Genomic DNA, 14,239 nt, shown 5'->3' with positions numbered 1-14,239 from the left:
GGGTAGAGGGCTCTGGTTGATCACAGGGCAACCCCGCCCTAACTCCAAATCATATGTCCAACTTCTTTTCTTTCCTAGTCTCTCAACAAGCTACAATGTTGAGTCTCTGTGGGTTTGTATTTGGTTTGATCCTTTTGGCCCTGTCCTCAGTTCTTTCTGGACAATTTCCTGGACTTAATTCTGACCTTTGTGTTTCATGTTTAATTCTCACAGGCTCCTTCCTATCCTGTTAGAATTCAGCACCTTTTTAGGAAACAGTATCTCTCCCACTCCCAAATACATTCTAGAAGAGAGTTAGAGTCCTTCAGTTTCCACATTCTTCTTCCTGTGTGAGTCTGTATGCTCCTCTTGTTCATACCTAGAAGACCTCCTAAGATCTCCCTGGGGTCAGGCAGCCTCTTATGCTGTAGACAATACTGGACACCAGTGTCTTAAGGTCCCATTTCCATAGCAGGTCCCCATGGCTCTGGGTTCTGGAAACGCACTGGAGTGCATAGGACTTCCCCAGTGATTGCAGACTGCACACCCACACCTCCTACCTCAGCCTCTTCCTGGAAGCTTTTCTAAGTGGGAATGGGTCTCCAGACACCCTGGATTCCCCCATTTGCAGTCTACCCTCTACAGAAGTATAAGGTTCTCTATCCAGGCTTTCTCTCCACCTTACCTACAGAACTTTTTGAAAATTTTTTCCTGTCTTGTCAGCTCAGGGGGCATGGAATTGGTAGACAACTTTCATCTGGTTGCTGTCCTTGGCTTTTCTTTGCTGTCAGTCACTCTATAGCCACAGACCTGTTTCCTCTTTAGAGCTGACCTTCTCCTATCCAAGGGCAGCAACTTGTCTTCCCCTCCCAGTCACAAGACTCTGTGTGCTGTCTCCTCACTCACTCCTGACCAACAAACTGGGTTTATTTCCTTAATGTGGGGCACAAAGATTCATCTAGGAATAGATTTTAAATGCCCTAAAATGTTCTAAGTATGGAAAATAGAGGAAAACGGCCTCGTCCAGGGCAGGAGTGGCAGGGAAAGAAAGGTGATGGTGGCTTTAAACAGGTTGTGTGATAGAACCAGGACTGAGCACCTGGGTAGCCATAACTGGTAGGAATTTTGATCCAGGCTAGGAGCCTTTTTGCCCTTCAAGCCTGCAGATGGGACACCTTACCAACAGCAAGACTGATGGGCACCCTATTTGCAGAAGACACAGAGGCCACACTCGTCGAGGTCGGGGCCGTCTCAACCGAAGAAGACTCACCCGGCGGAGACGGAATGCAAAGATGGCCTTGCACCGGAGGCCTCATGGCCATCACAGAGGTGGAAGTGAGCCACAAGCTGAAGGCACAGCCCAGGACATGGGGAGTCAGCCTTCCCCAGGCAGGGTGGGCCCAGCTGTCTGCCCCATCCGAGGGCTGGGATCTCAAGCTTCTCGAAGACCCCGAAGGGGTGTAGGGACTACATCTTCCTCAAAGGCTCATCGCCCTAGTGCCCTCAAGCCTGCAACACGCAGTCGTACAAGATTCATCCACTGCCGGGGTAAGCCCCCTCGGACACATGTCAGCTCCAAGAGACCCAAACGGTCCAGGATCCGTCGATGCCACACTCGGGCACCAGGTGAATGCAGAGTATCCCTGAGACTGGTTCCACATACTCTCAAGTCAGGACCTCCAGGGACAGCATTTTATAGGAAGGGAACTAGGCTTACACCAGGCCATGTCCAGTCAGCCAGCCAGGCTCTGAGAGAAGCTAGCAGGGGACAACATATAGGGACACTATGCTCAAGAATCTGCAGGTTCTACCTGTCCATGCCATTACAGGGAGCACTCCCTACCCCAACTCCACTTAGTGCAGCCTCTCATCTCTCCTGGTTGATCATAGACCCTTGGGTCACCCATGATGTCATCATAGACATTGTGACCCCTGCCCTCTGGAGACATACATCCCCACATCATGTCTGTAAGGGCTCCTGCCTCACACTCCAGCCCACTCCCTGCATGGAGCCGGCCCTGCTGGTAAGGAGGGTGGAGGTGGGGGTCACTCTTTTCATCCCCTCTGTAGTCTCTACACTACCTGGACTCTGTGTAATTTAAGGCTGGTGGAAACTGCCTCCTTTCACGGGTGCAATGACCCTCAGACCCCTCAGGCAGGTCTGTGTTGGGCCAAAGAGAGGTCCAGAGGGGTTGGGTTAGTTCCCAGCAGTTTCTGGCAGTGGCTGGGCTTGGGCAGATAGAGTGGGTACCTCCCCATTCCTCCACCTGACAGCACTGATCTCCAGGCTGGACCCATGAGAAACGGATGGCGAGCAGTGTCGAGGAGGGGCTCCGGCCTGAGCTAAGTGAGCTGGACCAAGATGCAGGTGGGGCCTCTGGCAGCTGGGAGGGGCAGGAAAAACCCCACTGAGCCAGAAGCCTGAGGCCTCTGACCACCTACCTGCCCACAGACCTCCTGGAGGAAGAAGAAGCCGCCAGATTCCCTTTGACCTCCCTGGAGGGGCTCTTTCTGGAAGGGGACAAGCAGCCCAGTCCAGGTCAGGGCCCTTTCTTTTACATCGGAGGCACCAACGGAGCATCAATGTGAGTGGACTTTGGGCAGCCCTGGTCTGCCTTCCGACCCCTGGTGTGGACTTAGCCCACGATGCTGCTATGGGGTGACCACTCCTGCCCTGTCTTCCTCAGACAACCGCAGCCGCCCCCCCAGTTACTAACGCCTTTTACCCCACAGAATCAGCAACTACTGTGAGAACAAGGGCTGGCAACGCACACAGGACAGCCGCTGTGAGGATTACAAGCTGAAGTGGTGTGAGATCAAGTCCAGGGACAACTACTGCAGCTTCCGGGAAGGTAGGGGACACCCTGAGGAAGCGGATGTGGCAGAGCAGCTTCAAGGCACCACCCACACAATCCTTTCTGTCCTGCCAGGCCAGCAGCTGCTGTTCCAGCTCCCCAACAATAAGCTGCTTACCACCAAGATCGGGTTGCTCAGTGCCCTGCGGGAGCATGGACGCACTTTGAGCAAAGCCAGGTTGCTGCCCAGTGCCCAATCCAAGTGAGCCCACCCCGCCCAACCCCAGGGGCGCACCCACTTCTACCTCCATCTTTAGGACCATTTTCCCCATTCTGTAAACTTTCCTCAGCAACCACTCTCCTTTCAATGTTCCTCCCCTCTCCCCGCTGGTCTACCAATCTGCTTCTCCTCCAGCACATGCCCACCATCCTTTGCTCAGATATCTTTGCTCTCTGCCCACAACAGCCACCCATGGACGTCCCTCTGCACTTATCCATTGCTCCACCCACTTAGCCAACATTTTGCTCCCACTCATTCTTATCCGCTCGGCCATATCCATCTGGTTTCCTCTAACCCTACCAAGCTGAACCTCAATGGTTCACTGATTACCTCCCCAGCCATTTACTCACCCAAATGTTTACTTAGAGATCTATCTTCTCATTCAACCAACTGCTCACTGTCAGCCCCCGAAGGTAGCGTTTAAACACAGCCATCTATAACACCATCTAGACATCTGTGTCTCCAGCTGTCTACTTCTTACTAACTTTGATCAGCAACTCGTCTGCCCGCCTACCCCCAGACCCATCTATACTCTCACTCTGCATATCCACCCACATCTACAAACATGCTGGAGGTAACTACTCAGACCAGGACGTATGTCCCTTTGGGAAAAGGATGTATCAGCCCTTGGGAGCTTACATGGCCCAGCCCAGGATGCCTTGGGCCACAGGGGTAGATAGCTGAGAGAGACCAGAACTGAGTTATCATAAAAGGCAGTTTGGGAGCTCAGATACATACTATGATTCTATGCCAGGCACAGTCTTGGCATTGGAAATCAACCCACATAGAAGAGAGCAATGGGGAGAGAGAAAGCAAGGAGATGGAATGGAGGAGCCACAGTGGGGCTAGCAGCCAGAGGCTGGCTGCCGCAGAGAAGCTGAGAGTATGAGACACATAAAAGGATATTCTGCAAGGACACGGTGTGAACAGAGGCCTTGCAAAGGAAATAGCTGGGGGACACCTGGTAGCCCCTTCCAGCTAGCCTACAGGTCAAACTACCAGATCACTGGCCAAGTTGAAGTCGGAGGACAGCCCTCCCATGTCTTCACCCCCCTGCTCTCCCAAGGGTTCTAAAAATGGACGAGTTTTTCCCAGAGACCTATCGGCTGGACATCAGGGACGAGAGACAGACTTTCTTCACGCTTTTTGATGGTGAGAGGCCCCTGGGTAGGGCCAGGCACTCTAAAAGGGTAGCCAAGATGAGGTTCGGAGCCCAGCAGGGTGGGCAGAGGGTTGGGCAAGGCCAGACCTGGAAAAAGTGGAATAGTTCTTGAGAGGAAAAGTGAAGCCAGGGCTTGGGACTTGGTGTTAAGCGGTTGGAAAAAGAGGGTGGTGGTAGCCTTAGTTAGGGGTAGGGGTGTGGCAGGGCCATAACCAGATTATGGGTATGATTAAGGTGAGACAAAGGAACCGCCCTCTAAACTGGGGCGAGGTAGCGAAATCAGGGTAGGACAAGGGTTGAAGCCAGTTGGAGCTGGTCGAAGTGGTCAGGGCTGAGGGGGCGGGGTAAAGAAAGGGAAGGTCAAGGCTGGGGTGTGGTCAGGGCCAGGGCAGGGTGAGGGATGGGAGGTGCAAGGAGCACTCAGGGCCAGAGGCTCAGGGGTTACTCCCTGCAGAAACCGAGATTTGGATCTGCAAGCCCACGGCCTCCAACCAGGGAAAGGGCATCTTTCTGATCAGGAGCCAGGAGGAGGCTGCTGCCCTGCAGGCCAAGACCCAGAGCATTGAGGACGACCCCATCTACCGCAAGATGCCCTTCCGTGCACCTCAGGCGCGGGTGGTGCAGAGGTGTGGGCGTGGATGCCAGGAAGGGCCTGGGTCCCAGACTAGTTGGTGCCTGGTGGTAGGAAACAGTGCTGCGGAGAAGCCCTCGGCCATTGTAGGCTGTAGCATCCAAACAACTTGCCTCCACATCTAGCCCTACAGCCTGCGCAGAGGAGGTGCCACGTTTTAGCTGGGGTGGCAGATAAGACTGCCCCTAAACACAGGCTCACTGGAGTGGGGGGGGGGGGCTCGTCAAGGAGGGTTTGGTCCCTATGTCCTCTGTCCTGTATCTGTCTTCCCTACTCTCCAGCCCAGCTACAACCTATCTGCAACACAGAGCTGACCAAGGGCCCATCTGCCTACAGTGGGGTCCAGATGCTCAGTTTCACATAGGACTAGGAGGGAAAATTCAGATCACCCTTAGAAAGGTCCCAGTAGTGCCTTACCCTCTGCCAGTATTTACCCTTTCTCTGGCCATGGCTGCTACTTGCTGCCTTGTTCCCCTTCTATAGGGCCCCCCCAAACACGCTCTCCCTACCTTAAGTCTTGAAGATCTGAAGACTATATGGAACACCCTCTCCCTTCCAAAGCCATTCACCGTTCAGGATCCAGAGTCAGCCTTCCTCCTCCAGATGGCCCTCCCCGCCACAAGGGCCCAATCTGCTCCCATAAACTTCCTAAGGGAGCTACACTTTAAGGTGGCCAGACACTTGCAGTAGATAGAAATTTGGTTATGAGGCCCTCTTCCCAATTCCTCTGACCAGTTCAAATTCGGAAATGTCCTCTGATCATGGACAACGTTCAGCTAGCTGTCATGTCTAGGACAGGAGGGAGGCAATGAGAAAATGGTTCTTGTGGGGATGACAGTTCTAGGCCAGCTGACCAAGCCACTCAGTCCCAGGTGCCCCTTATGGTACCCCCTAGATATATCCAGAACCCGTTGCTACTAGATGGGAAGAAGTTTGATGTGCGCTCCTACCTGCTCATCGCCTGTACCATGCCCTACATGGTCTTTTTTGGCCATGGCTATGCCCGCCTCACCCTCAGCCTGTATGACCCTCATTCCAGGGACCTCGGTGGTCACTTGACCAATCAGGTAAGAAACCCCTTATGGATAAAGCCCCTTTTCTATAGGCGTGGATGAGCTTAGAGAAACACTCTGATTGCTTGGGAGCACAGAGGAAGGGTCTGCCTGCCCAGGGTTGAGAGTGACTTAGTAGCCTTTGTCTAGCTTTTACCCCAACAGAGACTCAGGTGTCCTACAGAAGGACCTTAGAGCCAAAGGTAGAATGGGAGTCTCAAACAAGAGGTCCCTTGTTTAGGGTCTGTGGGGATTTTACGACTAGGAGGTGTGTGTGTGAGCATCTCAGAAGCACTTGTCATGGGAGACAGGAATGGAGCTTCTGTGAAGGTCAGAAGGTTAGGATAAAGCATCCATAGAGTGGTCTCTTCGGAGAGTGACCTCTAGGCTCTGCTTTTGCTGTAGTTCATGCAGAAGAAGAGTCCACTGTACATGCTTCTGAAAGAAGGCACTGTGTGGAGCATGGAGCACCTCAACCGATACATCAATGACAAGTTTAGAAAGACCAAGGGCCTCCCCAGAGACTGGGTCTTCACCACCTTCACGGTCAGTCTGGCTTCGAGTGGGGAATCTGTGTCCATGTTGCCCTTGGGTTGGGCGAGGCGCGTGGCTTTTCATGAGTCATTGAAGCTTATGTAGTTGTAGTAAAGTCATGTCTAATTGTTCTAGGTGTCATTTTCTTTTTTTTTTTTTTTTTGGTGTTTCGAGACAGGGTTTCTCTGTGGCTTTGGAGCCTGTCCTGGAACTAGCTCTGTAGACCAGGCTAGTCTCGAACTCACAGAGATCCACCTACCTCTGCCTCCCGAGTGCTGGGATTAAAGGCGTTCTAGGTGTCATTTTCAATATCACGTTGAAGAGGCAAAAGTAGACGTCCTTGTATTTCTTCTGATTTGAGGGAAAGTCTCACAAATTCCCTTCTCTCCCTAGTGTACTAAGTATTTTTTAAGAGTAAGATGCTGAGTAATATAAAATGCTGTTCCTATACTGATTAAGATGATCATGTATTATTTTTCCAACATTCTATTTGTGTGTATTGCATCGATTAACTTTCACTGCTCTTATGTATCCGGAATAAATTCTAGGTGGTAGTGGTATGTGATAATTCTAATATGCTTTTGAGTTTGATTTTATTGTATTTAAGTATTTTTGTGTCTGTGCTCATAAGTAATGCTGACCTATAGCTTTTCTTTAGTATTTTATCTGATTTTGATGTGAAAATGTATCATTTCCCTTTACTTGATGTCTTGATGTTTTATTCTGGCTCATAATTTTAGAAGTTTGAGGTCCATGATCAAATTGATGAAGAGGTGAGCAGGCTCTGACACATTCGCACCTGTGATGGTCTGCCCTGCTCAAACCTGAGAAACTGTAGTTGGAAATCCACAAAACTATGAAGCAAAAAGTCCTTACTCTTTGAAAGTAATTCTCTCAGGTATTTGTTATAATGAAAAAAACAAAAACAAAAAATTGGCACACCCTGTGAAGTAGCCTGGACTTTTCGTTGGAGCGAAGGTTTGTCATTAACACTGGTTTCCCATCACCCCTCAGTCTCACTTGGTTGATGTCGATTAAGATTTTCTATTGTTTGTTTTTAAATTTTGATATTTATTAGTTTTTCTGGTGATTTTTTTTGCAGTTCTCCTTGCTTATATAATATATTTAGTGCACAGATATTTACAGTGTTTCCTTAAATTCATTTTACTATGCTGGGCATGGTGGTGCACACCTTTCATCCCAATTAGGAGGCAGAGGCAAACATCTCTGTGAGTTCTAAGCCAGTCCAATCTATATGGCTTCAGGCCAATAAGGTCTACTGGGGGACAAAGGAAAAGGAGAGGAGAGAGAAGGATAAGGAGGAAGAGAAAGAAAGGGAGAGAGAAAGAAAGAAAGAAAGAAAGAAAGAAAGAAAGAAAGAAAGGGAGAAAGAAGAAAGGAAGGAAGAAAAAAAAGAAAGAAAGAGAAAGGAAATCAAGAAGAAGGAAGGAAAAGAAAGAAAAAGCCAGGAGCCAGGTGGGGTAGCACAATGCCTGTAATCCTACAATTTGGGAGTCAGAAGCAGGAGTTTCAATGACTCAACATATATTTAGCTACACAGAGAATTCAAAGATAGCCTGGTTTATATGAGATCCTGACTCAAACAAAACAAAACGCAGAGGACTAGGGTTATGCTCCGTGGTAGAGCATTTACTTAGCATGTACAAGAGCTCTGGGCTCTAACCTACCACACAAAAAATGAATGAACACTTTTTATCCCAATATATGTTGTATCTTTAAAATGTTCTTTGGAGGCTAGGGAGCTTGATCTGTGGTCAAGAGCACTTTATCTACAAGCATGAGTTAGAATCTCCAATATCCATGTAAAAAGCCGTATGTAGCTGTGCATGCCTGTGACCCAGCACTGAAGAGTGGAGGCAGTTAGAACCTGAGAGCTTGCTGGCTAGCCAGCCTAGCTGAAAAGGTAAGGTCCTAGTCTAGTGAGAAGCCCTGTCTCCAGGCAATAAGACATAGACTGATAAAGGAAGACACCCTAGGCTGCGCAGCCAAGGTCCAGAGAGCACACTCTGGAAGCATAGGCACAGGCATGCACTTTGGCACACTCACATGCACATACCACACACATTGTAATTCACACACAGGCAGGCACACATGCACACGCACATTCCTGCGCGTTTGAAAAGATCATATAACCCACTGTTCATTAGAAGGTTCTGTAAAGGTCTGTGGAGTCTAGGTTTTTGTTTTTTGTTTTGTTGTTGTTGTTTTGTTTTGTTTTGAAAGTCTCAATATGTAGCCTTGACTAGCCTGGAACTTATTATGTAGACCAGACTGGCTTCAAACCAGTAAGAGATAAGAGATTCGCCTACCTTTGCCTCCTGAGTGCTAGGATTAAAGGCATAGGCTACCACATTCAATGTTAAATACATTTTTAACATCCTTTTTGGGGTGCAGAGGAAGGTCACCGCCAAAGGATGACTTTCAGTAGCTCTTCCTCCACCATGTGGGTCCTGGGACGAAACTTGTGGTTAGGCTTGGCATCAAGCACCCTTGCTAGAGAAGCCACCTTACCTGCCCTTGTTTTATACATTATTGTATGTGTGTGAGTGCAGGCAAACACGTGCCGTGGTGAGAATGTTGAGGTCAGAGGGCAGCATCTTTCTTCCTCTGTGGGACCTGGGGACTGAGCTCATGTCCTGAGGCTGGTGTGACAAGTGTCCTTACCCACTGAGCCATCTTGTTGTCCACTGTGTGTGTGTGTGTGTGTGTGTGTGGTGTGATGTTGTATGTGCTGAGGCCACAGCAGGTTCTAGGAATCAAACTCAGGTCACCAGGCTTGCACAGCAAGCACCTTCATTGACTGAGCCATCTTACCAGTCCTGTGCAACCATTTGTTCATAGTATTGGTCAAGTCTTCTGCTTTTTAACCATCTATGTATGTAGTCCAATCGTTATCTATCTATCTATCTATCTATCTATCTATCTATCTATCTATCTATCTATCATCTCTATCTATCTATCATCTATCTATCTCTATCATCTATCATCTATGTACCTATTTATCTACCTATCTATTATTTATTTTGTCTTTTTGCAACAAGGTTTCTCTGTGTAGCCCTGGCTGTCCTGAAACTCACTCTGTAGACCAGGTTTGCTTCAAATTCACAGGAATCCACCTGCCTCTGCTTCCCAAGTGCTGGGATTGAAGATGCTGGCCTTCACTGCCTGGCACTGCTATTTTCTGTGTCTCATATGTCTTCTGTTTACTTCCCCAACTACCACCTCTTATTGGAGCAGATATATGCTTTCTAGTGTGTCTTTTAGTTGTAATCTTATTGTTTTCTTAGTGGTTGTATTTGAGATTACCATTAACATCTTAGTCATAATTATTCTGATTCACATAGTTAATTTCAATAACATAGAAAAACATGGTTCCTATTTTATAGCTCTATTCTCTATTGTGCTGACTTTAGATCTACTTCATTCAGTTGCCTTTTTAGGAAAATCAATTTCCGGTGGAAAAAAAACAGATATGCTGTCTTTTACTTAACGTAGTCACCTTTACTAGGGTTCTTATTTTTATTTCTTCATGCGAGTTCAAGTTACTGTTAGAAAGACTACAGGGCAGGCATGCCTCTGCTTTTCCTTATGTGGAAATGTCTTTTTGTTTATATGATTTTTGAGACTGGGTCTCACCGTGTAGACCAGGCTGGCCTCAAACTCACTGAGATCTGCCTGCCTCTGCCTCTTGAGTGCTGGTATTAAAGGTGTGGGAATGTCTTAATTTTTTCATTAAAAAAGAGATTTTAAAATGTTTATGTGTTTGAGTGCCTGCATGTATGTATGGGTACTACATATGTGCCTGGTGCTCACAGAAGCCAGAAGATGGCTTTGGATCCCTTGGGACTGGAGTGAGAGGAGACTGTGGACAGCCTTATGTGGACTCTGGAAACCTAAATGGGTCCTTTGCAAGAACAGTCAAGTGTTCTTAACAGCTGAGCCATTTCTCCAGTTCCTAATTTCCCTATTCTTGAAGTATGATTTTGTTGGGTAAACAAATCCTTTTTACTATTTGTATGTGCTGTGCATGTATGTGATGTCTGTACATGTAGCGCATGCATGTGGAGGCCTGTAGCAGATGCCTTGTGTCTGTCCTCGGTCACTCTCCACCTTTATTTTTGGGACAGGGTCTCTTATAAGAGAATCTGCCTGTATCACCACCAAGGACTAGGGCCACAGGCATGCAGTTGCCATGTTTGGCTATTTATATATTCTAGGGCACCGAAATCAGTCTGTGCTTGTACAGTAGATGGCACTTGACCAACTAAACATTTTTCTTTTTAGCCTCTGTAGATAGAATTCTTGGTTGGCAGTTTTTCCTTTTAGTGTTTGGAATATATCATTCCATTCGGGCCTCATGGTTTCTGATGAGAAAGTGACTATTAATCTTATTGAGTATCCCTTTTATGTGATGAATAGGTTCTCTCTTGCTAATTTCAACATTCTCTGTCTTTTTTATGATTTTTGTGTGTGCATGTGTGTCTGTGTATATGTTCATGCCTGTGGGTATGTGTGTGCAATTTTGGAGGTCAGAGGTCAACTTCAGGTGCTGTTCCCCAGATGGCATCCTCATTGTTAAAGACAGAGTCATGTCTTCGTTGAGTTGAAGTTTACTGAATCTGTTTGTCTCTGCTGTCCCAGCACAAGGGCTGCAAATAAGGAACCATCACACCAGCGAACATGGGTTCCGACTGAACTCAAGTCCTCATGCTTGTTAGCCTGGGCTTTGCTGACTGGGCTGCCTCCCAAGCCCCCTCTATCTTTTGAAAGTCTGCTTATGATTGTTGTTGTATGAACGGCGGGGCTGTGTCCCGCCACCCGGCTAGCTTTACCCGAAATAATTACACGGAAACTGTATTCTTTTAAACACCGCTTGGCCCATTAGTTCCAGCCTCTTATTGGCTAGCTCTTACATATTGATCTAACCCATTTCTAATATTCTGTGTAGCCCACGAGGTGGCTTACCAGGGAAGATCTTAACCTGCGTCTGTCTGGAGTGGGAGAATCATGGCGACTGCCTGACTCGGCTTCTTTCTCCCAGCCTTCTGTTCTGTTTTCTCTGCCTACCTAAGGGTTGGCCTATCAAATGGGCCTAGGCAGTTTCTTTATTAATAAGAAATCACTCCCACATCATATGATATGATAAGTCTATTAATTTATTCTTCTTAGACTTAATTGAACCATTTAAATTTAGAGATTAATGTTTTACATCAAATTTAGGAACCTTTCTGTCATTTCTTACAATTCCTTGCCCCTTTCCTTTCTTTCTGGGGTTCTCAGTACCTATACCTGCTGGGTTGATTCCTCTCCCCAAGCTTCTAACTAAAGCAACCTGAAGTACTATAATGTTCTCTGTTCTACCAGGGTTTTGTGTGTTCTAGCTGTCTCTCTGCTACGAGTTCTAATTTTCTTCACTTTTGTATCTCCTGGTACCTGCCTCACAGTATGGTTTTGCTGAATGTGTTCCTGTGAGCCTGTAACTCTGAGCATGTGAAAATGTGGGCAGTCAGAGCTACGCGGGTGAGAGGTGACTTCACCTGGGTCAACCCGCCACAGCCAGGATCTCTCCCTGCTTTGCCCACAGAAGCGGATGCAGCAGATCATGGCCCATTGCTTCCTGGCGGTCAAGTCCAAGCTGGAATGCAAGCTGGGTTACTTTGATCTCATTGGCTGTGATTTCCTGATTGATGAGAACTTCAAGGTGCTGTCTTGGGAAGATGAGGTCTGGTAGGCTGGCACAAGGAGGTAGGGCCCATCTGTACAATGACCGCGTAAGCAGGCCCAATGGGTGGGCTCAGCCCTAAAGACGGATGTGTCATAAAGCTCTCCTCCTACTGGAAATGAGCAGCCCTCAAGAGCAGTCTTAACTCCTTGAGCAAACATGGGGAAGAAAGCCATGGAAAGAAACAATCTGCCCAGAATCACATAGCTTGATAGGGACCAGAGAACAATCTTCTTACTGGCCAACTGGGCTGTGGGTGGATTAGGGATGCTGACCGCTGTCTGCCGCAGGTGTGGCTGCTGGAGATGAACTCCAATCCTGCCCTACATACCAACTGTGAAGTCCTGAAGGCGGTGATCCCTGGAGTGGTTATGGAGACTTTGGGTGAGCTCTGGGCAGCCCCTTGTCACAGCATTCCCATCTGCTTCTTTGTCCAGTTCTGGGTAACCCATCCAGCTTGCCTCCAAGTTCAGACTCTACAAGTCTGGTTTCCCAAGACCCCATAATCTGCAAAGCCCCCCAAGCCCTCTTTCTGCTCCAACGTCTCTGTCACCTGACCCACCTACGTCTAACCCTTCACGGACATGCTGGAGAAGTTGCCCTGCTCCAAACTGCCCTCTCACTCACCTTGTCCTCCTCACAGATCTAGCTCTTGAGACCTGCCAAAAGAGCTTGCATTGTCAGAAGATGCTGCCTCTGCTGTCACAGCGTCGCTTCGTGCTCCTTTACAACGGCGAGACTACGGACGTGTGGCCGCGCTTGGGGGGCTCGCGCCCCCTTGCCCGCCTGCCGCCGCCACCGCCACCGCCGCCGCTGCCTCCCAGGCCCTCCAGTGAGGCAGCGTCCTCTACACTGTCCTCAGCACGTGCCACAGCAGACCGTCCTGGAGCACGCAAGCCGGTGCCTTCCAGGGCTGCTCCCATATGCGCCTTCCACAAATCGCGGCTGCCTGACTCCAGCGGAGGGTCCAGAGGGGAGTCCGAGCCCTCTCTTTGTTCTGGATCCCCAGAAAACAGCAGGGACGCGACTGGGGAGCCCTCCCTGGGGCCGTCCGAGGAAGAGCGCGAGGAGGAACAGAGGAGCGCGAGCCACCGGGGCTCCTAGCCGCCACAAGCAACCAGCAACCCTGCTCGCGGCCGTGCCCTCTCCGGGACCTATAAAAGCTACTTTGTGACAAATGCGGCCTCCAGAAGCCGGTCCCACCTGGGCGCCCCAAGCCCTTCTGTCACCCTCCTCTCTTTGCTCCTCGGTTGTCGTTAGCGGAAGGAGAGGGAGCTGCATGCAGAATGGGAGTGCATCCTTCAGAAAGGGAAAAACTTCACTGACCTGTTTTTCCTTCTATGGGGCAGCCCACCAAATCCTGGGTTCCCACTTATTGCTCTTTCTCATCCTGTAAGATCCTCCTGAAACTCCATGGCCTTCACGACCTCTTCAGCCTGGCATTGGGACTCACCCTCTGTTCCCTGGAGTCCCCAGGAAAGGTCTCGGATGCCCATGGAACTCTGGAAGTCCTATCCTACCTCATTACTATTCTGGAGCAGTACCGGGATTCATTCTCATCCTGCCCACCATCTTTCTTCTGGCCTTTCAGACACTGTGGAACAGGGTCTACAGCCTCCTTCCCCACAAGGGCCTGGAGTTTGTCAGGGATGGGAGAGGTACAGAGGAGTTGGCCAAGACAGGGCAGTTCCCAGGAGAAGAAAGACAGACATTAAGCTGACATTCGTGATTGCTCTCCCTCCTCCCCTGCCACCCCCTGCAATAGTCATGTTCCTAGTTAGCGTGGAGGTTTGAAAGGAGACCTCTGATCACCTCACATTTTACACCAAAGTGGCCAGAATCCTGCCTTTAAGTCCCTGCAGCCAACTCCTGTCCCCTTAAGTTACCCCACCCCTACAAAACTCCAAAGACAACCTCCTACCAACTTGCAAAAGGACCTGCTCAGCTTGAATACTCTCTTGCATATCCTCTTCCTTGTTTTCCCTTCTGACCTTTAATTGGTCCCAAACATCAGGCTTAGCTCCATCACACGGGAGAAATGCCAGACAGGTCCCTGTTCTTTA

General features: G+C 49.0%; 1 protein-coding gene across 1 annotated transcript; it reads left to right on the top strand.

The window, feature by feature from the left end:
• Positions 1-1,271: 1,271 nt before the first annotated feature.
• Positions 1,272-13,398, top strand: Ttll10 (tubulin tyrosine ligase like 10). Its single transcript, XM_075945724.1, has 12 exons — positions 1,272-1,605; positions 2,267-2,347; positions 2,432-2,564; positions 2,713-2,831; positions 2,910-3,036; positions 4,121-4,206; positions 4,671-4,842; positions 5,743-5,914; positions 6,305-6,445; positions 12,039-12,155; positions 12,467-12,560; positions 12,820-13,398. The coding sequence occupies exons 1-12, from the start codon at positions 1,272-1,274 to the stop codon at positions 13,278-13,280; spliced, it is 2,037 nt and encodes a 678-aa protein (XP_075801839.1). The 3' UTR covers positions 13,281-13,398.
• The last annotated feature ends 841 nt before the right edge of the window (positions 13,399-14,239 follow it).

The sequence above is a fragment of the Microtus pennsylvanicus genome, chromosome 13, assembly GCF_037038515.1.
Source record: "Microtus pennsylvanicus isolate mMicPen1 chromosome 13, mMicPen1.hap1, whole genome shotgun sequence".
In the NCBI taxonomy this organism is placed as follows: Eukaryota; Metazoa; Chordata; class Mammalia; order Rodentia; family Cricetidae; genus Microtus; species Microtus pennsylvanicus.
This window is presented reverse-complemented; position numbering and strand designations above follow the sequence as displayed.